The sequence below is a fragment of the Coenobita brevimanus genome, chromosome 40 (genome assembly GCF_032717465.1).
Source record: "Coenobita brevimanus isolate Jiangsu-jjx chromosome 40, ASM3271746v2, whole genome shotgun sequence".
Lineage (NCBI taxonomy): Eukaryota > Metazoa > Arthropoda > Malacostraca > Decapoda > Coenobitidae > Coenobita > Coenobita brevimanus.
In genome coordinates, this window is record NC_136993.1 from 64,894,880 (window position 1) to 64,922,114 (window position 27,235).

Consider the following 27,235-nt stretch of genomic DNA (forward strand, 5'->3'; position numbering starts at 1 on the left):
ATGTATTGAAGCCTATTCTGAGTCATAACTTTTCCAAAGAAGGGTGTGTAAGTAATCAGGTCACTAGACCAGTAAGCCGGAATTTGTCCTTTCCGTACAATATCCATCAACAGAACCAAGGCCAAAAAAAGGAACATCTCACCTACTGTTACTGGGTAATCATAGAGCCGTGAGTGCCTGCTCATGGTCCCCTCATGCTCGCTTTCACGGCGCATCCCCCTGGCGAAGGTGTTTGTCTGCTCCAATATACGCACTACAAATTGCTCAGAGACGTAAAGGTGGAAGAAATCCACCCTGTGGGAGCCTTCATGGATGTGTGGAGTGCAGCCAGACTGCCACTCCTCTGTGAAGGGGTGAATTGGTTCAAAATCACTTCTGTCCCTCCAGAACCACGACACATCACCATCTCCAGCCTCGTCTCCATTGTCGCCTTCATCAGGGTGTGGACAACAGGGTGGTGGGGGAGGTGGAGAGTGGTGCCCTTCCCCACTCGTGCTCCTTTTTCCTTTCCCTGTTTCTTTCCCCTACCCCTTCCCTTTCGTCCCTTTCCCCACATCACGGGGCTGTGGGGAGGGAGGATGGGAATACTATGGGGCAAAAGAGGTGCTTGGAAACAGCTCTACCTCACCTGCCCGCTGCCCCGGTGCACCACGTGGGAGCGCGGAAGCTCCCTGCCTGACACCACCACTTTCACTTTCCACACCACTCACTCCCATCCCCTACACTTCCTCCTTCCCCAGACAAAACAACAAGTCCATACCTTACACGCCTCCTTGCCCCTTCTGTTCCACACGGAGAGATCCGTTCCGACCCCGACAATGTGGGAACACCATGTCCACCTGCTCCATCCTGATCCTCGTCTGTCCCTGCATGCACAGGATGGAGAGAGATGCATGCACATGCTCGTGGTCTAGCATGGCCTTCCCCTGCCTGACGATATGTTACATACCACCGCATCCTTGGTGACGGTATCTCCTTATCACTACTGCTCATCTCCTTGTCAAGTAGCATGTAGTCTTTGTCGAGGGCATCGTCATTGACTGGCGAATCACTGTTGCCAGTGAAGTCCTTGGCTGGGTATGCCTCCATGATGGCTTGTATTTCCTCGCCAGAGAGACCTCGGTGCGCCATGTCTGTCCTGGATCACTGCTAACAAGCAAATGGCCGAGTCAAAAGTGAGCATGGGTCATACAGGGTCAAGGAGTGTCCCCACCTGGCAGCGGGTAGAGGAAGGTGTCATGCATTTACGCACCCAAAGATCACGCTCGAAATATGAAAAATGTGCAAATGACGGATCTTGCAATTGCAAAACGTATATATACGTTGTGGGGACTGAGTGTGAAAAAAAGTTGTGACATGCATCGTACGTTGTCAGTACAGGGCGGGTTAAGGAAGTTCCCTAACACATTTTCCTAAACAATTTCTTTTGCTATTACACCTCATTTCCAATTCTGTGTTACATAAATCCTTCCAGTATCGCCATACTCTGCGGAAATAACGTATAACTGGATATTAGCTGGTCATATCCAAAAATGAATTGTTAAGGAAGAGGTCTATGGCAGCTTCCTTACCGATGAGAATATGAACCCAAGTCTCAAACTTATCCTACAAAAGAGCATATTTTATTTATGATAGGAAAAAATGCCATGGGTTGTGATTGTTTCTGCAGGAAAAGAAATTAATGTTAAGACAGAGAATTGATCTTAAATGCCTCCAGTATCACAACCCAGGCTCCTATGCCTCACTGGATGAAATCGTTCACAGTTATCTGGAATGAATTATTATACAGTCACTATTCATTTTACGATGGGGTTATGTCAGGTCATACCTAATTGTATTCCGATTTTATCGTAAATTGGGAGATTGAAACACATTACAAAAGGGGGGGTTATGTCAACTCAGCTTCCCAGTCACCTACCCAAGACTGAAATAAAAATGACAACCCACCTTAATCACTTCCTGTGTCAGTCCAAGTCGTCTCTAAAACCAAAACGAACACTATCACGCCAATACAGGCGGCATTACTGACTTACAGTCAATCATTGCAACAACACAACAATGACACTTGCGTAATGTTGGCCTGGTGCTACACAATGTATAGGCCTACTGTAGTATGATGCTTGGCTGAGAGGTGATGATAGCAGGGGGGAGGCACATGTGAACGAGTGGAAAAAACAGGGCTTTGAAGGGATGGCGGGACTGCAACTGAACCAAAACAATGCTCTGCATGCGGGGGCCGCCATCTTGCCTGAGACAAGTGACTGTCGCCTTGTGTGTGCCTGGCGCTGCATACAAAATTTTCTGAAGACAGTATCATCATAGCAGGAAATTCATTGGAAATCAGATTTTGGGATGGAACTTTTCTGTTATCGTTGTAGCAAATTATCGTAAGCCGAATCAACGTAAAACGAGTAGTGACTGTACTCATTTTACCTTAACTTGACACAAATTTTTTTCCTTTTACAGCTTATTTTACACAGCTTATTAGCAAAATGGGGCAATATGGATCTCTAACATTCGTTCTATAGCACTTCTTCATGACTTGCATCATATTCTAGTGTTTGTCTATTGTTACACATCTGTAATAAAGATGGAGGGACGACAGTTTTAGGCCAAGATAGAGTAAGAAGAGTATCGCTACAGTATTTCGACCATAAGCGAGTTAAAAGCGGCTACATTATGTATCAAAAAGAGGAATGTGGTAGCTACAGGTAATCAAAAAGTAAACAGAAACGCGGTACTGGATAAGAGATAACTATTGCAGACTTATTCAGGTACGTAGCAGTTAAATGAACTGTAAAAAGTGACAGGAAGGAAAGGGAGATATAGGAAGAAAGGAGAGTAGACAGAAAGGTAGAATGGTAACTGTGAAGTAGGCGTTCCTACATCAAGTGAGTTGCCACCACCTTCAACCAAAAAATATGCAGTATGTAAAAGTCATGACCCATTACTGGCATGTTTTTTCCATCACCATTATCATCAACAACCACTCAGTCACTCATCAGTCAATTAATCAATCATCAAGCAATAATCAATCATCAATCAATTAGTCACCAATCACTCTTCAATCAATCAATCATCATCATCATCAAGAATATTTTTCCTATTTAAACAGAGGGTGAAGAGTGTTTGGAAAAGTTAAAGACAATCTACCATTAACTACCCTCAAAAGGATGTAATATAAACATCATTAACCTCTACATGGTAAAGTTTTTTGCAATGCACTGCAGCTGACACTAGACTATTGTATACACCTGAAAATGAATTACAAGAGCCTGACAAACATAATCCCGCTGCCATTAAACCCTCCCTAAAGTAGGAGAACGTCTATGTTTAATTCCTTTCAATAGCAGTTAGTTTTAATCAAATGAATCATACGAACATGGAGTAAACTACCTTTGAGAGAAAAGTCCTGAGCCATGAGCATGCGTAACCTCAAGCCGCTTGCGAAGAAGACATGGTCACCTCGTCTGACGTGGGAGTCCAGTTTCATCATAAAGTCTCGGGGCAAGACAAGCTTCAGGCGTTCCTTGAGCTGCAAGTTTCCCACGTCCCTCATTGGTCCGTTCTCTGCTGTCTAGGTGAGGATATTTGGTGATTTGAATGACAGGTAAATTGCGATGACATCCCTTTTATTTATTGACTATTGCTGCCATCAGGCAATTTTCATCGGGCTACAAAAGTTCCAGACCGCAAAATTGTTAAGGAATGCTGTGTCAGATCACCAAGGCTTTTATTCCCTCACCATTCTCATAGTAGTACGACACAAGTACGAAAGTAACAACTGTCATCAAACTGTTTTTGGGAGCCGGCTGCGAAGCCTATGCCCAGAGTCGGACACATAATATATATATATATATATATATATATATATATATTGCACATGGTCCAGTAACATAAAATAACTTACAACAAATGCTTCAAGGACAGATGAGGCCGCTGGAAAGAGTGCAGTAACAGGACTGGCAACAATATCTTCCAGTGACTGTATGGACATGGGGATGTATCTGATTGCCAGGAGGGACGTAAGGTTGCCGGCGTAGCTTAGGAACAAGACCAACATGGCCAGCATCCACACTCCCAAAACCACACGTTCCCACCACCACCAATCCGTAGACTTGACCACATCTGGGTTAAATAAGGTTAGGTTAGGATCAGCACTAAATGACCAGCACTAAACACTCACATCTCCACCATCCTGCAGACTCAGTTACATCTGGCTAAGGCTCAGTTAACCAATACATATATGACCAACATCTGTACCATCACCACCTCTTGTTCCCAAAACCATGCCTTTCGAATAAAGATCACATCTGAAAATAAATTGTACATTTTATAGTCTTGTTTGAATGTAATGGAAATGAGATGTCTAAGGAGTATGTGTGGAGTGACACGTATGGATCGAGTGAGAAATGATGAAGTGCAAAGGAGAAATGGAGTTGTGCTGGAGATGGGTGATTGAGTTGAGCAGAGGGTGTTGCGACGGTTTGGGCACATGGAGAGAATGGATAATGAGCTACTAGATCAGATGTGAAAGGTGTAAAGCCGAGAGGAAGACCACGAATAAGATGGATGGACAGTCTGAAGAGAGCGTTAGATGTGAGAGGGATGTCTGTTGAGCAAGGAAGAGTGGCTGTGCGTAATAGAAATGACTGGAGAGAAACTGTGAATAAATAAATGACGACTCAGCCCCAAGGGGATATTCTCCTGCATCTTGCTCTCATGTTCCTGAACTTGATTCTTATGAATTCTCTACTCTCTGGCTTCGGCTATCTTGTCATTCTCTGACTAAATATATCTGCGCTGTTTACTTATCTCCTAATTCTACTGACTATGAAAAATTCTTCACCTATCTTACTTCTATGATGGAACACATTCTGTCCACTTCTCCATTCTCTGAAATCTCCATTCTAAGAGATTTTAATGTCCACCACCTCCTTTGACTCTCCTCTCCTTTCACTGATCCACCTGGTGAACAAGCCTACATCTTTTCTATCCTTAATGACCTAGAGCAGCTTGTACAGCACCCTACCCATATCCCTGACTGCCTTGGAGAGAGCTCCAACATACTTGACCTCTTCCTTACTACTAATCCTTCTGCTTACACTGTTACCCTTTCCTCTATGCTGGGCTCCTCCGGTCACAACCTAATTACTTTGACCTGTCCTATCACTCTGGTACGGCCTGTGGTCCCACCAAAGAAATGTCATCTGTAGCACTTTGGAGCTGCGGATTGGGAGGCCCTCGGGCAGTACATCTTTGATTTTCCCTGGAATGATTATTGTTTCCATGGCCGGGAGCCATCTGAGTGACACTGCACATTATGGAGGTTATTCTCTCTGGCATGGATGTATACATTCCCTTCTCATATCCTTTGGCTAATGCAAGAAAGCCTTGGTATTTTCATGCTTGTTCTAATGCTCTCCGCAACAAGGAGAGGGCTTATACAAGGTACCAGAGCCAACCCACACCTGAATCACATATTGTTTATGTGCTAAGTCTGTTCATTGCTCTGCTAAATATAATTTCATCCGTACAAAATGCTTTCAACTCTCCAACTCGAATTCATCCCTCTCCTTCTGGCACCTTGCCAAAAACCTTTCAAACAACTTTACTTCATCATCTTTCCTTCCACTTTTCTACTCTGATGGCTCTGTAGCTATTTCATCTACTGATAAAGCAGATCTCTTTGCTCAGATTTTCTCCTCCAATTCCACCTTAGATGATTCCGGTGCTGTTCCTCCATCATTTCCCCCCTCTGACTTCCTCATGACTGACTTTAAAATTTCTTCAGCTGATGTATTTTCTGCCATCACTAGCCTTAATACTAACAAGGCATATGATCCTGATGGAGTCCCTCCTGTTGTCCTCAAGAATTGTGCTTCTGTGCTTACACCCTGCCTAGGTAAACTCTTTCACTTTTTTCTGTCAACTTGTATCTTTCCTTCTTGCTGGAAATTTGCTCTTATTCAGCCAGTCCCATAGAAGGGACCATTCCCAACCCTCTAACTATCGTCCAATTGCTTTAACATCCTGTGTCTCATAAATTTTCTAGTCAATTCTTAACAGAAAAATTTTAAAGCATCTTTCCTGTGACAACCTTCCTTCTTATCCACAGTATGGGTTCCGTCAGGGACGCTCCACTGACGATCTTCTCACCTACCTTTCAGACTCCCTGTTATCCTCCTTTCGGGACTTTGATGAAGCTTTGTCATTGCACTTGACATCTCAAAGGCTTTCGATCGAATCTGGCATAAATCTTTAATTTCCAAACTGCCCTCTTACAGTTTCCATTTTTCTATCTGTGCCTTCATCTCTAGCTTCCTTTCTGGTCGTTCTATAGCCGCTGTTGTAGACGGCCATCGTTCTTCTAGATCTATCAAAAGTGGTGTTCCTCAGGGCTCTGTCCTATCACCAACTCTCTTCCTTTTATTCATCAATGACCTTCTAAGCTGTACATCTAACCCCATCCACTCGTACGCTGATGATTCCACCCTTCACCTTTCCATTCATTTCCCGCAACGTCCGTCTCAGCAGTTACTTCAACAAACAAGGGATGAGGCTATGGCACACCTAATGTCTGACTTGGCTTGTATCTTTGACTGGGATAAAAATAATCTTGTTGTTTTTAATGCATCAAAGACTTAGTTTTTACACTTATTAACCCGTCAAAATCTTCCACAGGAGTACCCACTAATGTTTAATAATATCCAGCTGAATCCTGCTTCATCCTTGAACAAGCTTGGGGTTTCATTCACTCGGGACTTATCTTGGAAAGAACATATTACATCTCTTGTAAAATCTGCTTCCAAGAGATTAGGTGTGCTAAGTCGACTCCATATCTTCTTTACTCCTGCACAGTTGTTGTCTTTATACACTGGTTTTATTTGCCCCTGTGTATAGTACAACTCTCATGTGTGGGGAGGCTCCCCACATATAGCTCTTCTCAGTAATGTGGAGTCTAAGGCTTTTCGTCTCATCAACTCGCCTCCTCTTACTGGCTCCCTTCAACTTCTGTCTCTTCACTGCACTGTTGCGTCTTTATCGCTTTTCTATCGCTACTTCCATGGTCAATGCTCCTCTGAACTGTCTGCTTGCATCCCTCCACCTCTACGACGGGTTCGTGGCACTCGTCTAGCAACAAACTCTCACCCCTTTACTGTCCAACTCTCTAATGCAAGGGTAAACCGTTACTCCCAGTTGACTCTGGGGCTGTCTCCCTCTGTCTGTATTCCTACTTCCTATGATCTCCAGTCTTTCAAACGCAGTGTGTTCAGGCATCTCGAAATGAACAGATCTTGAATTTGGCCCTCTTTGGTATTTTTTTTCTTGGATGAAACGGTTTGCAGGCTTCTGGCCTTTGATTCCTTAAAATTGGTCTGATCAGCTGATCCAGTCAGCTGCTGGTAAGGGGATAGGTCCATTATGATGTGGCAGGGGTAAACCAGCTCTGCTGTCAGGTCCTATTGCGGATGTCACTGACTGAACTGTGCAGTTGACCCTCGTGCGGTGTGGTGCAGTGAGGATCTGTCCCTTCTCCCCTTGGGGCTAAGTTGCGAATGAATGTGTTTGAGTGGATGAGTAAATTGGGAGTGTGTCTTCCTGTCTCGGCTACCTCCCTTTCCTTGGGGGAAGCAACCTAGGTATATAGATAGGTAGTCCTGTTTATATGGTGACATTTTTTTATGGCTAAAACCAGCTAACTGTTTCATTTGACTGAAATGATCCACATTACTCAATTCAGTACAATACAATTATTTTGAAGAGGGTGGGTGGTACAGACATGTGTTTTGCATCACTGTTACCTATATCCACTGGACACGGGCGAGCTTGGGAGGGGGCGAGTTATGTGTCTGGTGGATGGGAATAGATAGCCTGTAATTGTGAGTTGCATACACTTTACTGTATCCATCACTACAATTTCTTGTTGTTACCAAACAATTTTATATATATTTTGTGAACCTCCTCATAGCAAAGGATAAATAAAGTCTCTATTTGACTCACCCAGCCCAAGGATGAATTCGAGTAATTGTGAGTGGTGTGGACAGGTAGGTGAACGTGGAGCAAGTAAGGTAGGATAAGGCTAGGAGGATGAGGTCGGCTGGTGGAGATGAGATGTGACGCAGAGGAACTGAAATCTGCACTACCAGCAGTGAGGTTGCCGAATTTTCCCCCTACTTTGGTACCATCAAAATAGCCATGTGGCAGCCACATGAGTGGCAGCTACACCTTCTGGAAGGAGAGTACACCCATACTCAGTGTCCGATGTTTCATAGTCAGTCCAGTGTACAAGGAGTATGCTAAATGTAGCTGGCTTCTTTGTTCTGGTTAGTGATGAACACACAGAATGCACGCATGTTACTGGGTACACCTGTCCATGAGTGGGTCATGTGCAATAAATGGTTGCATTGGTGTGCTTGCATACAGTATGGCTGGCCTAAAGGAAGTGTGTAGTGGCAGACCCTTCTCGTGGGTTGGATGATGAGCATTGCAGCTGACTGTGAGCATGTGGATCACATCTGCCCGATTATACTTCACATGGAGTATGGTGTCTCCTGAGCATGTTCCATGGTTGCTGACAACTATTTTGAACTAGATCATATCACATCAGGGGCTTTAAAGCAATCTCACTTAAACATTTAATACCATGACACACATGGAGGATGGTGTAACCTGAGCTGGTTCCAGGGCTGCTGAGAACTATTTTGAACAAGATCATATCACATCAGAGGGCTTTGACGCAATCTCACTTAATCATTTAAAACAACGACATGATGAATTCTCACCTTGACGCAACAGGACACGCAGACAGCTGGATGCATTTGTAAGCCACCTGGATTGCTTCACACCTTCACGTAGAGTAAGAGATGTCATAAGCACTAGTGACCCAAGCACCTCGATCAGCCCCATCAAGATACCACCCCACACCAGTGGTCTGAAGGGCAGCAGGAAGCCCCAGGGATCCACCTCGGATGATCCAATACGGATGATGATGCGGGTGTACCATATTGTCACTGGGGCAGTAAAGTCCACCACCTCTGTGCGGGGGGCTGTGACCTGAAGCAGTATCTGCCCAAAGTCTGCTTCCTGAAAAATACAGTGATGGTAAAAGAAAGAGCTTTATGTTTAACTCCAACACACCGACTCTTGTACGTGTACAGGTAACGATCCGTGGGTCAAAGCTGTGAGTCTCATACACGTGCTGATGAGGATTTCGTGCATGAATTTAAAGCCATCTGAGTCTAATTTGATTTTCAGAGAATGCCAGACACTCCATTTTATATTGTGATGCACCACTATAGGGTTGCCAACTTTGGTGTTTTTCTGCTAGAGTTGATGACTGCAAAAAGTCGCCCAGCTATTTTTGCTGCTGTTTAGCGATTTGGCGACCTTTTAGCTACTTTGTCTATTGTTTGGTGATATTTTTGGCGATTTTTTGCCCAAACCAATATAAGAACAATAATTTACAAAATATCAGCTAAAGAAAAAGTTATTATAAACAAAGCAGACACGTTATCCATACCGATCGTTAGTGTCCTGGACGTACTCGCATTGTACCGCCCACCGTGACCACCCTGCCCTGTTCCATTTAGAATACTCAGTTGAGTTACATCCCTTTGTCCTACGCTTACTCACAGACTGCAGCTAGCTTATCATGAGGAACGTTATTCTGACAATCGAGTTCCCTTCATATGTCCTATGAAGAAACAATGTGCAACAAGCACAACCAGCGTTCTCGAGCTGAGAGCCTCAATGACTAGATATAATACATGGCTTACTAGACTAGAAGGAGATGACACTTGGAGCTATTGCAAACATTCCATGTGTCCCTTGCATGCAAAACTATGTGAATCTGAAAAGTGCCACAACACTACCAAATACTGGAAAGCAGAAGAAGTATTTAGTTCTGAGAGGCAAAGATTTATTAAATTTGAAAAAAAATAAGTAATGACCCCAGAAAATCGGAGGGCCGAGTATCTCTATTCATACCATAACATTGTGCATTACAAGGAGCAGACCACTTGCCAGAGGTGTGTAAAGTGTGTTTCAGTGGCAGCAAAGGATGAGATCTGAAACATTAAAAATCTAAGTGTTGTGCAGTGGTCTGATTACCTTTCACTTAACGAACTGAGTGCTGATACATGTGAAAGGAAATTTAGCCTACTGAATGCTGGAAGTAACGGCATTTCTGCTACAAGGTTATTAGGTATATTTATTAGATATTATTCTGATTAAAGGAAGTAATGTGAAGTGGCAGTTTTGGATATGATTGAACTCAGCGCATACGATCCTGATGCAATAAATAATGTCATAAAACTATTTAAGAAATAACGGAGTAGATTTGCTGAAACTTTTAGCAACTGGGACTGACAGTGCATCAGAGATGATCTGTGTTCATAATGGTGTTTATGTGAAATTAATGGCGGAAGTCCCACGACTGCTGCTGATAAGATGAGTGTCACTTATTGCAACTTGCAGTCTCCTATGCTGTAAGGGATCATTTTCCATAGCACCTTGATTTTAATCAGAGAGACTTTCATCTGATTCTCACACTTATCTCTGACACATAAAGTTCAAGGAGCTTAATGGTGTCATTAATGAAGGTCACTCTCCTTTGAAACTAGTGCAGTTAATTCAGACACGATGGTTGGTGACTGAAGCTACCATAGTCAGAATTTTGAGCCAGTGGATTGAGCCCAAAGTTCATTTTGAAATAGCACGTGAAGAAGAGCGCTGTTATACTGCTGAACTCTTTTATTCAATGCTTTGTAATATGAAACAGTCTATGTTTACTCATTTAATGTTTTTAAAGTACATTCATGGCGAAGATCAGTGTGTCAACATAATGCTTGACTCAAGGGTGAATGATTCAACAAAATTGCTGAACGATTTTCTTCAGTCGATTTACTTCATGTAGGCTATTCTAAGACCATCATCCCAGGCCATTAAAAAAAAAAAAAAGTCTGGGTAGAAAGTCTCCTGGATCCACACCCTTATTTGGGTTATAAGTCTGAGAGAGAAATTAGGGGCTGCAAGTTTCTTGATAAGGCAGATACTCCAAAAAGGTGTATCCAGTTTGTTACTGAACTTGTAAAGCAACTGCGTCATCGCTTGCTTGATAACTAGAGATCGGGAAAATATGTGATGTACATAATTTTTTTTTTTTTTCACACAAAGCAGTGTTTTCTGAAAAAAAAAAAAAAAAAAAACTAAGTTATGATTTCTGCTAAAGATGTACCTAAAATGGCCTAAGTAACAACATTTTTATCCGATCTCCAGTGTTGACCGACAGAAGATAGCGTCTTGCAGATGAAAATCTGAACAAAATTATGGTTACAAATTGCTTTTATAATTGTTCGGCAGTCTGAACTATGTATATTTTATAGTACTGTTTTGTATACAGGTTTGTAGCCAGAATTTCATTTCGGGGGGAATCGCTAGCTAATTAAAAAAGTTAATGGTATGTTCCTTTCTATTTTTTTCCATTTTTTTACGTATATGTACTTAATTTCAGTTTATGGCTTGCTGATAGTGATCAACTGATCATTCAGTATTATATGAGATTATTGTTTTGACATGTCAATAGATTTAAGGAGGAATCCACCCCTGTCCCCCCCTCGGTGCAGGATTGGTTGTGTATCATTTCTGATTTTGTTTTTCTGAATTTTTCACGGAAATAAAGCACTGATTGAAACCACATATTCTAGCTTTTCCATCACACACACACACACACACACACACACACACACACACACACACACACACACACACACACACACACACACACAAACTAAAATGGCCTAAATACAAAATTTTTATCCGATTTCTGCTGATAACGTTCATGTCTTGAGGTCAGTGTCATCGATAAGTGCATGTGAACGTCCGCACAATAAAGCCAGGGATTCTGGACTTGGCTAAGATGTTTGTTGATTGACGAAAGTACTTTCACTCGCATGGACTTTTAGTGGAGAAAATTACACTACACAGTGTGGAAACAAGCTTCAGACACAATTCAGCATTGGGCAGAAATAGCAGATTACAAAGCTGTCACTGGGAAAAATCCATATAGTGATATGTCTGACCTAGCTCTATCGATACTCTCATTTCCACATGCTAATGCTGAAGCTGAGCGTGTATTTAGCAAAATGAACAGTGTAATGTCAAAACTCAGGAACAGAATGAGCATGAAGTGTATGAAAGCACTCTCAGCCATAAAGTATGGACTCAGACGGCAAGGCAAGTGCTGCCATAACTACCAGTTGTCTGAGAAGGACATTAAGAACATTAACAGTAGTTACAGTAGAGGCTTCCGACAAAAAGTCGGGTAATAGCTCACAAGTTCCTTCAACCTATCTCCTGGCCATCGAGGAAGATGAACCAGGCTGGGACTTGATTGATTTATTTTTACCACCTTCAAATTAAGTGCTGATGTTCACTGAACTATATTATTCGTACAATTTACGTTACACCGAATTTTCCTCATTTCGTTATTCTCATAATTATGCATTCAGCCAAGGTGGGTCACTTATAGTGTTTTCAATATTAACTTTATACTTAATAATTTAGCAGCTTTAGAGACCACCGATCTAGCGACTTTTAAATTGCATGAGTTGACAACTCTGGCCACCAGTACCTGTCAGCAAGCCTGGAGCTGTGGTAGGGATGAGGTAATGTATGATCGTTACTTCTGTTACATCGCCATATCGTTTACTCACTAGATGTAGTGCTACCTTCAAGTGATTCAGCATTAAGTTACAATCTAGATGGTTTCCAGTAACCTATGGTAATCATATAACCAATTGATGCTTGGTGGTCTACTGGGAGAGCACACCAAGCAGTTGGTATCCGTCAAGGTTTGTATTCAAGGGGTGGTTGACATTTCTTACTCGCACAATATCATTTTGATCCGAGAAGATGGTCATCATCACCATAAATGTCAAGTTCGAGGAGCTTCGCCCCAGGTAAAGGACTAGATGGTAGATATAGATAACTATATTGTATAATCGATAAATCTGGTGACAGTGAAGTGGGAGATATGTGAGAAATGTCTACCTATCTATCTATTGCCAGACGCCTCAATCCCGTACAGGGTGGTCACAAACATATCGCCTCCACGTCGCCCTGTCCCCCGCCATTTCATGCCTTGCTCCCAACTCACACCCCCCTCTCTCATATACCTCTCCACCCCATCCCTCCATCTCATCCTCGGCCTCCCCCTCCCTCTCCCCCCCTCCATCTCACTCACACACACTCTTCTCATCAGTCTCTCACCCTCCATCCTCTCCACATGGCCAAACCACCTCAGTGTGTTTCTCCTAATGCTTCCTATCACAACCACATCGACACCACAATGCTCCTTTATATCCTCATTTGTCAGCCTGTCTCTCCATGTGACTCCACAGGCTACTCTTAAATAACTCATTTCCACTGCTTTCATTCTTGACTTGTGTCCTTCCAACAACGTCCAAGCTTCACTTCCATACGTTAGAGCTGGTATTACAATTCTGTCATGTAGTATATTTTTCACTTTCATCCTCACTTCCCTGTTTCTTATCACTGCTTTCAAGGAACCAGCAACCTTTCTTCCTTATTGTACTCTTTCAAGCACTTCACCCTCCAAACTTCTATCTTTACTCATCACACTACCTAAGTACTTAAACGTACTCACATTTTCCAATTCCTCACCATCCAACCTCGCTGTACATTCACTGACTTCACCTCTCTCAAAGACCATCACTTTACTCTTCCCAGCATTCACCTTTAAATTCCGTTTTTTACACACTCTCCCAAACTCATCCACCAAGCCTTGCAGCTCCCCTTCGTCTTCACTCAACAACACAGTATCATCTGCAAACAACGGTACAGGGAGTTTCCAAAAACTACCCTCTCTCACTAGGGCCACTCCAACATCCATTGCCCTACCTTGTACTTCTTTTATTACCCCATCTATGTACAGATTGAACAACCATGGAGACATGACACATCACTGTTTCAACCCAAGCTTCAAAGAGAAAAATTTATTCAGTTCACCATCCATACGCACTGCAGCCTTAACACCATCATTCATACTCTTCACAGCATTCAACAACTTCCCATCTACTCCATATATTCTTAACACTTTCCACAATTCTTGTCTATCCACCCTGTCATATGCTTTCTCCAAATCCATGAAAGCCGTATACAACTTCTTTCCCTTCTCTAGAAACTTTTCCACTAAAGATCTAAGAATGAATATCTGATCTACACAACTTCAACCCTTCCTAAGGCCTCCATGTTCTTCTCCAACTAATTCCTCTGTTCTTTCCCAAACTCTGTTAATAATTATCCCACCATACACTTTTCCTATTACACTAAGAAGACAAATGCCCCTATGATTACCACACACTTCATTTTCCTCATTTCCTTTGTACAAGGGAATAATTATACCTGACTTCCAATCCTCCGGGACTCTACCTTCCCCCAGCCCAATCTGCACATCTTCCACATCCATTCTACTACTATCTCTCCCCCATGCTCCGGCATTTCACCACACACTTCATCAATTCCTGGGGCTTTCCTCAATTTAACTTTCTTCATTGCTTCCTCAACTTCCATCCTACTTATTTCTTCCTGTCTTCTCACATCCCTCCTTCTCCCACCCATTCCCCTGCCACTTATACTTGCATTCCTTCCATCCTCTATGTTCAACAATTCCTTAAAGTGTTCTCTCCATCTGCTCACTTTTTCTCCCTTCTCCACTAGTAATCTACCATTTTTATCTTTCACTCCACTGCTAACTTCACTGCCACCCTGTCTTACTCTCTTCACCTCTTTCCAGAACATTTTCTTACAGTCCCTCCACTTTACACTCAAATTCCTTCCAAATTCCTCATCCACTCTCTTCTTACTTTCTCTTACTAATCTTTTCACCTCTCTGTTCCTTTCTACATATAACTCTCTCTTCCGCCTCTCAACTTCTTCGACGCCCCTATTTCTCATCCATTCACTGTATGTTTTTTTTGTGCCACAGCCTGTCTCACCTCATCATTCCACCACGTTGTTCCTTGCACCCCCCTTCGTCTTCTCTTCACCCCACACACCACATCACATGCTGCATTTATTTCTTCTGTGAATATCCTGCACACACCTTCCACGTCCCCCATCAGCTCCAATTCATATTTACCCAATCGTTCTGCTACTTTTCTCTTATATTCTGCCATTTTCTCAGCCTTTTGTAACCTTTCCACTCTCCTTGCAACTACACCTTCTTCCCGTCCTTCCCTTCTTCTATTTCTCCATCTTGCTTGGATCTTGATACTGGTCACCACCAAGTAGTGGTCAGAAAGTCCATTCCACCAACCTATATAAGCTCTTGCATCCATTACACATCTTTGCATCTTTCATCCACACACACATAATCAATCTTTGCCTTCCTTTCATTCAGTTCACCACCCACTCTTCTCATCACTCACCATATATACCTGTGGATCATTTTGTGCCTGAAGTGGGTACTGGCTATCACCAACCCCCTCCCGGCAGAAGTGTCCACTAACGCACTGCCATTCTCATCTGTCTCAGGAGGCACACCCCACTCACCAACTATTCCATCCACCTTCAGATTCCCTACGTTATCATTCATATCACCGATCAAAAACACTCTCTCATTCCTTCCAAACTTTTCCATGCACACTTCCAGGTCTGTCCAGAACTTTTCTCTCACTCTGCTTGCACGATCTTGTGTTGGCGCATACACGCACACAATCACACACATTTGTATTCCAACTTTCAATCTTACCCACACAATCCTTGACCCAACTGATCCATACTCTCTTATGTTCTTCTTCCATCTTTTACTCACAACTATACACACTCCTTCTTTTGTCCTCTCATTCTCACCTACTCCTGCACATATACCCCATCCATACTCCCATTCTCTCACCCTCTCACCTACCATTTAGTTTCAGTTACTCCACATACATCAACTTTCACACCCTCAAGCACCTGGACAATCTCTCTCTCTTTCACCTCATCACTCCCACCTCTTACATTCTATGTTGCTTTCCCTACCATGTCCATTGTCCGGTCCTTGGTCGTCATCTTTTGATCAGTCCTTGTCCGAGGCTTCTTGTTAATTTTTTTAGTTAGCTGTTTTCTGGGTTGCGTTGTGCGATGATTTTGCAAGTATTTGATGTCATTTTCAAGGCATCATGAAAACTATGCAAAACATGTGTTGCAGTAATTGATAACACTTAACACTGATTGAATTAGTACCATTTTAAGTTATTAAATGAAGTTTGTCTGGTGTTGAGATGATTAATTGGTAATGTTTACACACTAAGTGATTATAACAAACCCGAACAGCTTATTATAACTGCTATGTTATCGGGGACTTGATATTATCAGAAAATGACCCATGTGGCACATACATCTATAGGGGAAAATAGATCCATGAGGGAAAATGGATCCATAGGAAAATAGCAGGTCGATAGGGGTAATATAAGTCCATGAGGGAAAATATTTTCATGGGGGAAGATAGTTCCATGGGAGAAGAGAGGTCCAAGGAGGAAGAGGTCCATGGGGGAAAAATAAGTCCCTAGGAGGAAAATAGGACCATGGCAGAAACTGCCAAAGCAGAAACAGGTCTCTGCGGAAAAATGGGTGGGTGGAGGTTTGACTCAAAAAGAAGGGTGTGGTCGAAGACGTGTTAGTCCTACACCCATTTTACTTTAACTTGGCCCAGATTTTCGTCTGTTTGTAGCTCATGTCATGTAGATCAGTGGAGAAAAATGATATGCGATGGCTGTACGTTCTTTACATAGCACTTCTTGACAACCAGTTTCACATTTACAGTGTTAATATATTTTTAGAAGTCAGCATCGAAAACGGAGAGAGTAATTACAGGACAAGTTTGAGTAAAATGATTATGGCGACTGACGTGCCTCTTTCTGCAGCATGCCAATAATGCCTGTCCAGGAGCCATTGGCCTGCCTGGTGCCAGCTGCCAGATCATATGGTGTCGTATACTGGTAGCTGAAAAAAGAAAAAAAATCTTAGTTGGCACACCTATTGTGGTTAAGATATCCACACGATGGAAAGGCTGTAATTCTGCTTCATTAGTATGGTGCCAGCAATGTGTTATAGGATTAAAAATTGCATCTGGACAGTCAGCACAAACGTTACCACCTGTGTGACTTGTGACAGTGAACCTGAGTGATGAGTCTACACATCACCCACCAACGTCAAGACCTCTGAAGTAAAAGCAAAATGCACTTTACGTCTTCCACCAACATCCACATATCTTAAGTGTACAGCTAAAACAAAATGCAACTTACATTAACACTCGTACACAGAGGCCACGGATGTCTTAATACATACCTGGGAACTAATGGCAGTACTGTTTATGAAAGATTTCATTAGTTCATTAACCCAAGCAGCACGTGGAAGCTCACTCAACGTATATATCTATATCTATCTATTTATCTACCTATATACACAGTATATAGTTAAGAAGCTGGGTTGCTAATTAGGTAGTGACGGAGAATTCTCGACGATTCTCAAATTTTTCCGTTACGAGTCAGAGTTGCCAGATAGCCCGCTGCTGTGAGTGGAGGTACTTTGTAGAGTTATGCATTCATTATTATGCTCTTTTTGTTTACTTTATAAAGTTATATTTGAGTTATTGTTACATTATGTAATTTAATTTCGGTTTGTACCGGTACGCTAAAGAGTTTAGAGTGCTACATGACGTAAGGAAACTCTGCAGTATTTTGGATGTCTCCAGTTTGGGAACTGTTGTTGCTAGGAGTAGGTACCAGCAGGTCCTGGAATGTTGGAGAACCAAGGAGTATTGGAAAAGCGTGGGGAGAGAATAGAGGCGTTTAATTTTAAGTTGACTTGTGGCCTTGTGAAGTTAGCATATCTTTGCAGCAGACAAGGTAATTACTTGGTAAAATAAAGACAACGGACGCAAGAAGCCTGTGTTATCATGCCTGGGTTGATCCTGTGTAAGAATCTGCTGTTGTACACCGAAAGGCTGACCCTAAGAAGAATGATTCACTAGGTGACATCCTTCCTAAAATAAACTTCTGTTGTTGGAGCCAGTGGCAGTGTGGGACGTGGTTGTAACAGTGGTGTCGGGAGTGAGGATCGGAAAGTGCTGCAGCAAAATAAATCTTTTGACATGGAACTGGAAGGTGTACAGACAAAAAGTCAAGGTAGGCAGGAGGAGGTGTCTCTGGCAGCAATCATGAAGTTTCTACAAGCAAAAAAAGAACAACTACAAGCACAAAGTTAAGGGCAGAAAGAACTCAGTGGACAACTAGAAGCACAAAGTGAAGAACAGAAAGAGCTATATGAATGGCTTCAAGAGGCATTACAGGAGCACCAGTTATAACTGAGGATGCAAGGACAGCTAAACGTTTTCATGGGGAGAATGAAGGAAGAAAAGCAACTGTTGAAGGAGGAATATTTGCTGAGCTATAGCAGCAGAAGCATGAAGTAAGCAATAACATGATGGGGTGCAAACAACTTGTAAATGATCAGTTGAGCATAATTAGTGATGGAATTGTCATGGAGTGCACTCAACATTCAGACGACCAATTATAGATAATTAATGATAAAAATGAGGCTATTGAGAAATCTTGCGCTGCTGAGCCTCTGGTTAGTGTACAGGGGGGGATATGAAAAAAAAAAAAAATGTACACTGTGTCTTGTCGAATCTCAAGCATCTAAGGGTGGCATTATAGGGCTGAATAATCAGAATGCAGGAGTTTTAAGTCCTGCACTTAACCCTTTGAGATTCTGATGACATGATTTCACATCATCATAAATCCAACCGTTGAGACTCTGATTACTCAAATTCGAGTCATGTGAAACAATTTTTTTTCTGCATGTTTTCCATCTCCTATCTGGCCTTGTTCCACATACACTATCTTGTTTATCCTTTTCCAACTATTTGTAATTCACTGACAGGTAAATGAGATAGATATGCATAATAAACAGGTTTTTTACCATGAATAACATCGGTATTAGCAGCAAGGATATTTGTCACCGTGACAACGAGAGCTTTTGCTTTTCTCTGTGAAAACTAAAATATATTGCCATAATCTATATATCATTAGAAAGGGAATTTACTGTAGAATGACACGGTGCTATCAAATTTCAAGTAACTCAAATACTTTTTTTTTTTTTTTCAAATATTTTTCTATGGAAGGGTGTGTGATTTTTTTTTTTTTTCAGCCAACTTCTATTCGTCCTAGTGGCCTTTTAGCTCTTGTATTTACCTTTTTCAACCATCCCATGATAAAGAACAAATATTCAACTTTAAAACTGTACCACATTCATTAGCCTACCATAAAAAGTTGGTGTAGAGTTGCTGATTAGCCCCTTTCATGCACGAACTCCAGTCGAGTCATTATATACCATCCTGTACAACGCACCATGATGAACATTGTGTCAAACAAAGGACACAAGTTTCCCGCCGATGTGTGTCATATATATATATATATATATATATATATATATATATATATATATATATATATTTACCCGATTCGTGTCATGGTGCGCTTTACAGGTTGTTAAACAATCTAATGACTCAAACCACCTGCGCCTGAAAGGATTGAGTACAAATATTGCTGTGCAACGGCTTGCTCTATGTGAGCCCAGGGGAATCTGGCAGAGACACAATCGGCTGAGGGCCGAAAATCTCAAAGGGTTAATTATGATGCCCCGATTTTTAGGCCCCACAAAAGTGAAATGCATGGCTATAATGGGGGTCCAGTTAAAAGGAAGCCTCAGGAAATTGATGACAAAGTATCGTGGAAAGCTTACCGTGCGAAATTTGAGTTCTTGCGGATCAGAATGGCTGGGATGATAGGCAGAGGGCAGTGCAGCTTGCTACTAGACTCAAGGGTGTCGTAGTGGAGATTCTTGGCCAGATGTAAATGGAAGAGAGGAACAGTTACCAGTCCCTAGCAGACGTTCTGGAGCGAATATGCAGGACCATGAACCAGAATGAGATACACATGTACCAGAATGAGGTACATAGAGCAAGATTCCAAATCCTTTCAGCAGCTTGCCCATGACCTTGAGAGTATGGCACGGAAGGTGTACCCTGGAGCATCACCTAACCTGTTAACTATTTTTCTGAGGGACCAGTTTATTGATTCTCTTAATGAACTATCCGTCTATCTATTACCGGACGCCATAATCCTATACGGGGTGGCCAAAAACAAATCACCTCCACGTCGCCCTGTCCTCTGCCATTTCACTGCCCTGCTCCTAGCTCACACCCCCCTCCCTCATATACCTCTCCACTTCATCCCTCCATCTCATCCTTGGCCTCCCCCTCCCCCTCCCCCCCTCCACCTCACTCACACTCCTCTTGTCAGTCTCTCACTCTCCATCCTCTCCACATGGCCAAACCACCTCAGTGTGTTTCTCCTAAAGCTTCCTATCACATCCACATCTACACCACAATGCTCCTTCACATCCTCATTTGTCAGTCTGTCTTTCCATGTGACTTCACATACTCCTCTCAAATAACTCATTACCACCGCTCTCACTCTTGACTTTTGTCCCTCCAACAAAGTCCAAGCTTCACTTCCATACGTTAGAGTTGGTATCACAATACTGTCATGTAATAACTTCTTCACTTCCATGCTCACTTCCCTGTTTCTTATCACTGCTTTCAAGGAACCAGCAACCTTTCTTCCTTGTAGTACCCTTTCAAGCACTTCACCCTCCAAACTTCCATCCTTACTCATCACACTCCCCAAGTACTTAACCGTACTCACATTTTCCATTTCCTCACCAGCCAACCTCACTGTACATTCACTAACTTCATTTCTCTCGAAGACCATCACTTTACTCTTCCCTGCATTCACTTTTAGATTCCATTTCTTACACGCTCTCCCAAACTCATCCATCAAGCCTTGCAGCTCCCCTTCGCCTTCACTTAACAACACAGTATCATCTGCAAACAACAATACAGGGAGTTTCCAAACACTGCCCTCTCTCATTAGGGCCACTCCAACATTAACTACCCTATCTTCTATCTCTTTTATAACCCCAGCCTTATACAGACTGAACAACCATGGAGACATGACACATCTCTGTTTCAACTCAACCTTCAAATAGAAAAATTCACTGAGTTCACTATCCACATGCTCTGCAGCCTTAGCACCATCATACATACTCTTCACAGCATTTAACAACTTCCCATCTACTCCATATATTCTTAATACTTTCCAGAATCCCTGTCTGTCCAGCCTGTCATATGCTTTCTTCAAACTCATGAAGGCCGCATACAACTTCTTTCCCTTCACTAGAAACTTTTCCACTAAAGATCTAAGAATGAATATCTGATCTATACAACCTCTTCCCTTCCTAAAACATCTCTGTTCTTCTCCAACTAATTCCTTTGTTATTTCCCTGACTTTGCCAATAAGTATCGTACCATATACTTTTCCTATTACACTAAGAAGACAAATGGCCCTATGATTATTACACAATTTTTTTTCCCCTTTTCCTTTGTACATGGGAATAATTACACCTGACTTCCAATCCTCCGGGACTGTACCTTTCTCCCAGGCCAACCTGCACAACTTCCACATCCATTCTACTGTTATCTCTCCCTCATGCTTCAGCATTTCACCACACTCTCCATTAATTCCTGGGGCTTTCCCCATTTTGACTTTCTTCATTGCTTTCTTCATTGCTTCCACAACTTCCATCCTACTGATTTCTTCCACTCTTCTCACCTCCCTCCTTCTCCCAGCCATTCCCCAGGCACTTACACTCGCATTACTTTCATTCTGTACGTTCAACAATTCATCACAGTGTTCTCTCCACCTGCTCACTTTTTCTCCCTTCTCCTATAGTAATCTACCATTTTTATGTTTCACTCCCCGACTAACTTCACTGCCACCCTGTCTAACTCTCTTCACCTCCTTCCAGAACATTTTCTTACAGTCCCTCCACTTTACACTCAGATTTCTTCCAAATTCCTCATCCACTCTCTTCTTACTCTCTCTTACTAATCTTTTCACCTCTCTCTTCCTCTCTGCATATAACTCTCTCTTCTGTCTCTCAACTTCTTCCACTCCCCTATTTCTCGTCCACTCACTATATGCTTTCTTTTGTGCCACAGCCTGTCTCCCCCCTTCATTCCACCATGATGTTCCTTGCGCCCCTTTCGTCTTCTCTTTACCCCACACACCAACTCACACGCTGCACATATTTCTTCTGTAAAAATCTTGCACACACCTTCTATGTCCTCCATCTGCTCCAATCCATATTTACCCAATCGCTCCTCCACTTCTTTCCTATATATCTCTTGATAGTGCAGAGTTGAAAATGTAAGTGAAACAGGCACAACAAAGAAGCATGCAAGAAGCACTAACTAGGGCTCTAGAATTTGAGTCCTGTGTCTGGTCTAGTACATCCAGTTTGCAGGTGGGACGAAGTACAGGATTCAAGTCAAGAAAGGGGCAGGAAGGTGAAGTGGAGAAATTTGATGGAAGTTGCTAGTATTGTGAAATGCCATGATATAGGAAACAGTACTGCTACAATTCGAAGAGGGAAGAGAAGATCAGAGGAGGTTGCTGGTTCAGTGGGATGCCAGAATACAAGAAGGGGGATTGTTACAAATGGAAGAAGGAGCAAGAACAAAATAGTGCAAGGAAATCTAAGAAACAAAAGAGTGTTGGATATGTGGTTAGGTGGGATGCTTCAGTTCTGACTGTTCAAAGAAGAAGGAGGATAAGAGGACGGCTGCAGAAGACAAGAAAGAAGCAGAAAACTAGCAGAGGTTGATGTTAAGGGACAAAAACTAGCTGGTTTTTCCCAAGTTGCCCCACCACCAAGAAAATGCAAGAGAACTGTGATTGACAGTGGGTGAGTGGACGGAATAACAGACAGTAGCACGTGTGTGGCGGTGATGTGCTAACAGAGCTATCTGTGTGAGGTCCCAGGTCGCCCCACCCAAACTGCCTTCATAAAATAGAACGCCTGTAGAGTTTATTCCTACACATTTAGTTTATTTAAAAGTTCCAAAAGTAAACAAAGGGTGGCAGACCAAACATGCTTAGGCCACTGAAGGTGGCTTACGTGTCTTAATAAAGCAAAATCGTTCAAATGTGGTGTACACAAACTTAGTCTCTTACGTAAAATTCATATCGTTTGCGATGGTCTCAACCAGCATGGCTTCTGGGCTAACGATAACCAATCTTTTGCCTCCTGGGGCGGTTGGGTCAGCCACCTCCATCGTCTGTGCTGTTCCTACACGCAGGTGTGCGACCGACAGAATAGGACTGTGGCTGAACCTGGTTTGGGTTTTGGGAAACATAATGGTAATAATGATATTTTTGGTCTACCCACCATAAAAATAAGTAAATAAATAAATAGTACCTACACTCATGTACCAAGAAAGCATTGACGTCATGTTCAGTTGCCAACCTAGGACTAAGAAAATTTAATGTTAGATTACTGAGAAAGAAGAGAACGGTGATTTAACAGTTACTTAGTATTAAAAGAGATAAATTGATTACCGACTGGGGCAATGCAATGGAGATAGATTTTTTTTTTTTTTCATTTGAAATTAGAACGATCTCGTAACCACTTAAATTTTCCTTATCTTAGTCCACAGATATCATTAAAAAAAAGATAAGTCAAGTGAGCTTAAAGATATTTGTGTGCAAATTTAGCTTGGCCAGAATTTTACGATGGTAAAGTCTTGGGCAAGAATTTTACGATGGTAAAGTCTTGGGCAAGAATTTTACGATGGTAAAGTCTTGTTGCTTTGAAGACGGTTACTTGTCCGCTTTTTCAGGAAACATGGAGTGTTGAGTTAGCCATGTTAGGCCGCTTTTCGCAGTCCATGAAGCGATCCTTACTGAGTAGGTTCTCTCAGGGCTGTAGGGAAACTCCACAAGAATGTCACACCTGCAAAAGTATGAGGAGATGATTATTACATCTATAGAACGACGTCTCAGTATTTTATTTTTGAATCCTCCGAAGATTATATTTAATTTTTCTTCGCTGCACATGTCATCAAACAATCCTAATCGAGTAAGTTCGTTTGATGTAGGAAAAATTCAAAAGTGTATCGCACTTGCAAATGCTGATGCCCTTTTGAAATGTACATTGATCCTCAGGACTGTCTAGACTGACGATGAGAATACTCTGGGGACATTGGCGAAAGTTAACTGGGAGAAAGCCGAAAATTTGGACCTACAGGTTTCTCTACGTGTGCTGGAGAAAGAGCGTATTCTAAGTACTTACCCAACAGAATCATACCTTCACTTCATTGAGATTGTAAAGGGATTGCTATGGCTTCAGTTTGACTGTTTTTGACTATGATTTCATCATGACTGTCATCCTGCACCGCACACATCATAGGCTATCCTGGATTAACCTATCACATGCACTTGCCCTGGGACGGAGCAAGACAATTACAAGTAACAAACAAGAACCCCCATGCGTATTGAAGCCAACTTACTTGGAGATCTCAGAGCTACTCTAACCCTACTTGTTATTCACATTCATATCATTATTAAGTGAATATTGTCTATCTATCTATCTATTGCCAGACGCCTCAATCCCGTTTGGGGTGGCCACAAATAAATCGCCTCCAAGTCGCCCTGTCCCCCGCCATCTCACTGCCCTGCTCCCAACTCACACCCCCCTCTCTCATATACCTCTCCACCCCATCCCTCCATCTCATCCTCGGCCTCCCCCTCCCTCTTCCCCCCTCCACCTCACTCACATACACTCTCTTCGTCAGTCTTTCACGCTCCATCCTCTCCACATGGCCAAACCACCTCAGTGTGTTCCTCATAACGCTTCCTATCACATCCACATCCACATCACAACGCTCCTTTATATCCTCATTCGTCAGCATGTCTCTCCATATGACTCCACAGGATGGTGAGGAATTGGAAAATGTGAGTACGTTTAAGTACTTCGGTAGTGTGATGAGTAAGGATGGAAGTTTGGAGGGTGAAGTGCGTGAAAGGGTACAGCAGGGAAGAAAGGTTGCTGGTTCTTTGAAAGCAGTGATAAGAAACAGGGAAGTGAGCATGGAAGTGAAAAAGTTACTACATGACAGTATTGTGATACCAACACTAACGTACGGAAGTGAAGCTTGGACGTTGTTGGAAGGACACAAGTCAAGAATGAGAGCAGTGGAAATGAGTATTTAAGAGTGAATATTGTGATGAGTATTATTCATATCTTTAATACAGAATATGTTTTAGGCCGCAACACTCTGACAGGGTTGCTGAAGGTGAAGCAGGAGGTAAGAGAAGTAAACATACAATGGGAAAATCGGGTTAAAATAACTTTTCTGACAAAGGAGTTCCCATGGAAATATAAGGGGAGGGGAAGGTGGTGCTGAGTCTGTAAATATACATATAATATACAGAGATAGATAGATAGATAGATAGATGGAGAGACACACGGATTGAAATACATATATCTAGGTGGCAATGCGTCAAGTGCAAAGGCTATCGCGAAAGCTAGGCGAGACTGTACCCTCAGAACATCAGGCTGATAGGCCAGCAAATAAATAAACCTGGAAGGGTAAAGTGTGTGATGACCGACAGGTAACAGTATAACAAGGGAACAAATTTAGTGAAGTACTCATAATATATTAAGAATACCTCCATTTTCACCAAACTTTGCATTCCATGGACTAAGGGAAATCAAGCATAAATGTGCCTTTTGTTCACTTCAGTTAAGCTCATGTACAAGTTCGCCCACATCACGTTACAGCGAATCCAGCATTAAAGACGTAGCCCCGAGCATTTTGAGAACGCATGATACTGGACCTAGGCACGAGTTCCCTCATGATGCGTCCATATCAGAGTAATGTTTCGATGCATAAACTCACGATTTCTTCTCGTGTGCTGGGTCATCTCAGTCATCCACTGAATATCCTTCGTCTTAAAGGGGTGACTCATCTTAGAGTTAGCCACACTCCAGCGTTTGAAGAATCTTGTCAGGCAGTCAATCGTCCCAGTCAGTACTGCGGCCTCAGGTCGGTTGTGAGGACAATCTCCAGCTCCCTGACCCACCACTTCAAGATGAATGTGAAGAACTTCTACTAAATAACAAGCCTGGATCCCTACTGAAAACACCCCTCTCTCTCTCTCTCTCTCTCTCTCTCTCTCTCTCTCTCTCTCTCTCTCTCTCTCTCTCTCTCACACACACACACACACACACACACACACACACACACACACACACACACACGCACACACACACACACACACACACACACACACACACACACACACACACACACACACACACACACACACACACACACACACACACACACACACACAGGCCCTTACAGCAACAACCACTACATGCAACACATCATGAATATTAATCTCGTCATTGCACATACATTCGTTCCTTCTTTCTACTCCCAGTACATGCTAGTTGCACTGAAGACACTGGTCTGGCATTTGAATACTATACAGGTAAAATCTACACAGGCTAGGAGGGAATGTAGGGCCAATCCATCCACTGTGATATATGTATATTATCGTCTGTCCACCTGCCCTTACTTTTAGTTTAAGCATAAATATATTATGCATATTGCCCTTCCATTGTGACTTGATCATCAGAGTTAGACTAAATAACACACCTTAAAGCAGAGGTGTACATAAAGAGGAGCAACATGGAGTTGGTCATGGCCAGGGTGTTTCGGAGGTGGTGGAGGCGGTGGGCTGAGAGGCGCGTTAGGATGAGGAGCTTCGTCGACCACACCAGGAGGTGGCTCTTTCGAGACCACCAGGTGAAGGCAGCGAGGAAGCCAGGGTCGTCACTCACCACCACCACCGTCAGGGACCGAGACACCTGTCCCAGCTGGTCCCGTCATCAGGGTAGAATGGTTGAAAAAAATAAAAAATAAAAACAAGTTAATATACCCCACAGTGTCCCTAAGGACTGCATCTGTGTAGGTGAAAATATCTGAGAAACAATGAATGGGCACTTTTCTGTGTTCCCTTCCGACCATTTTAATACAATAAACCTGCTATTAAACAATTGAAGTAAGCACCGGTATAGAAACCCCAGAGTCACTGCGTTGTTGACTGCCTGGCTGAGCCACCAAGAGATTTAGTAGTTCGTACGTAATCTGACCTGGTACCAAGCAACACAAATCAGCCCACATAGCACTGCCGGACATGTTCTCTCTCTTGAGTTTATTGGTAAGCTAAAATAACATGGTACATGCCAAACC

General features: G+C 42.6%; 1 protein-coding gene across 1 annotated transcript in view; it reads right to left on the reverse strand.

The window, feature by feature from the left end:
* Positions 1-1,512: 1,512 nt before the first annotated feature.
* The window catches only part of LOC145397171 (uncharacterized), a 31,456-nt gene continuing 5,733 nt past the window's right edge, over positions 1,513-27,235 (reverse strand). Inside the window, exons 2-9 of the mRNA XM_080270368.1 lie at positions 26,639-26,859; positions 23,797-23,925; positions 23,148-23,306; positions 16,920-17,010; positions 8,787-9,087; positions 3,911-4,128; positions 3,476-3,577; positions 1,513-1,605 (exon numbers count right to left, since the gene is read on the reverse strand). Coding sequence (XP_080126494.1) covers positions 1,513-1,605; positions 3,476-3,577; positions 3,911-4,128; positions 8,787-9,087; positions 16,920-17,010; positions 23,148-23,306; positions 23,797-23,925; positions 26,639-26,859 — 1,314 coding nt within the window. The remainder of the gene's footprint in view (positions 1,606-3,475; positions 3,578-3,910; positions 4,129-8,786; positions 9,088-16,919; positions 17,011-23,147; positions 23,307-23,796; positions 23,926-26,638; positions 26,860-27,235) is intronic.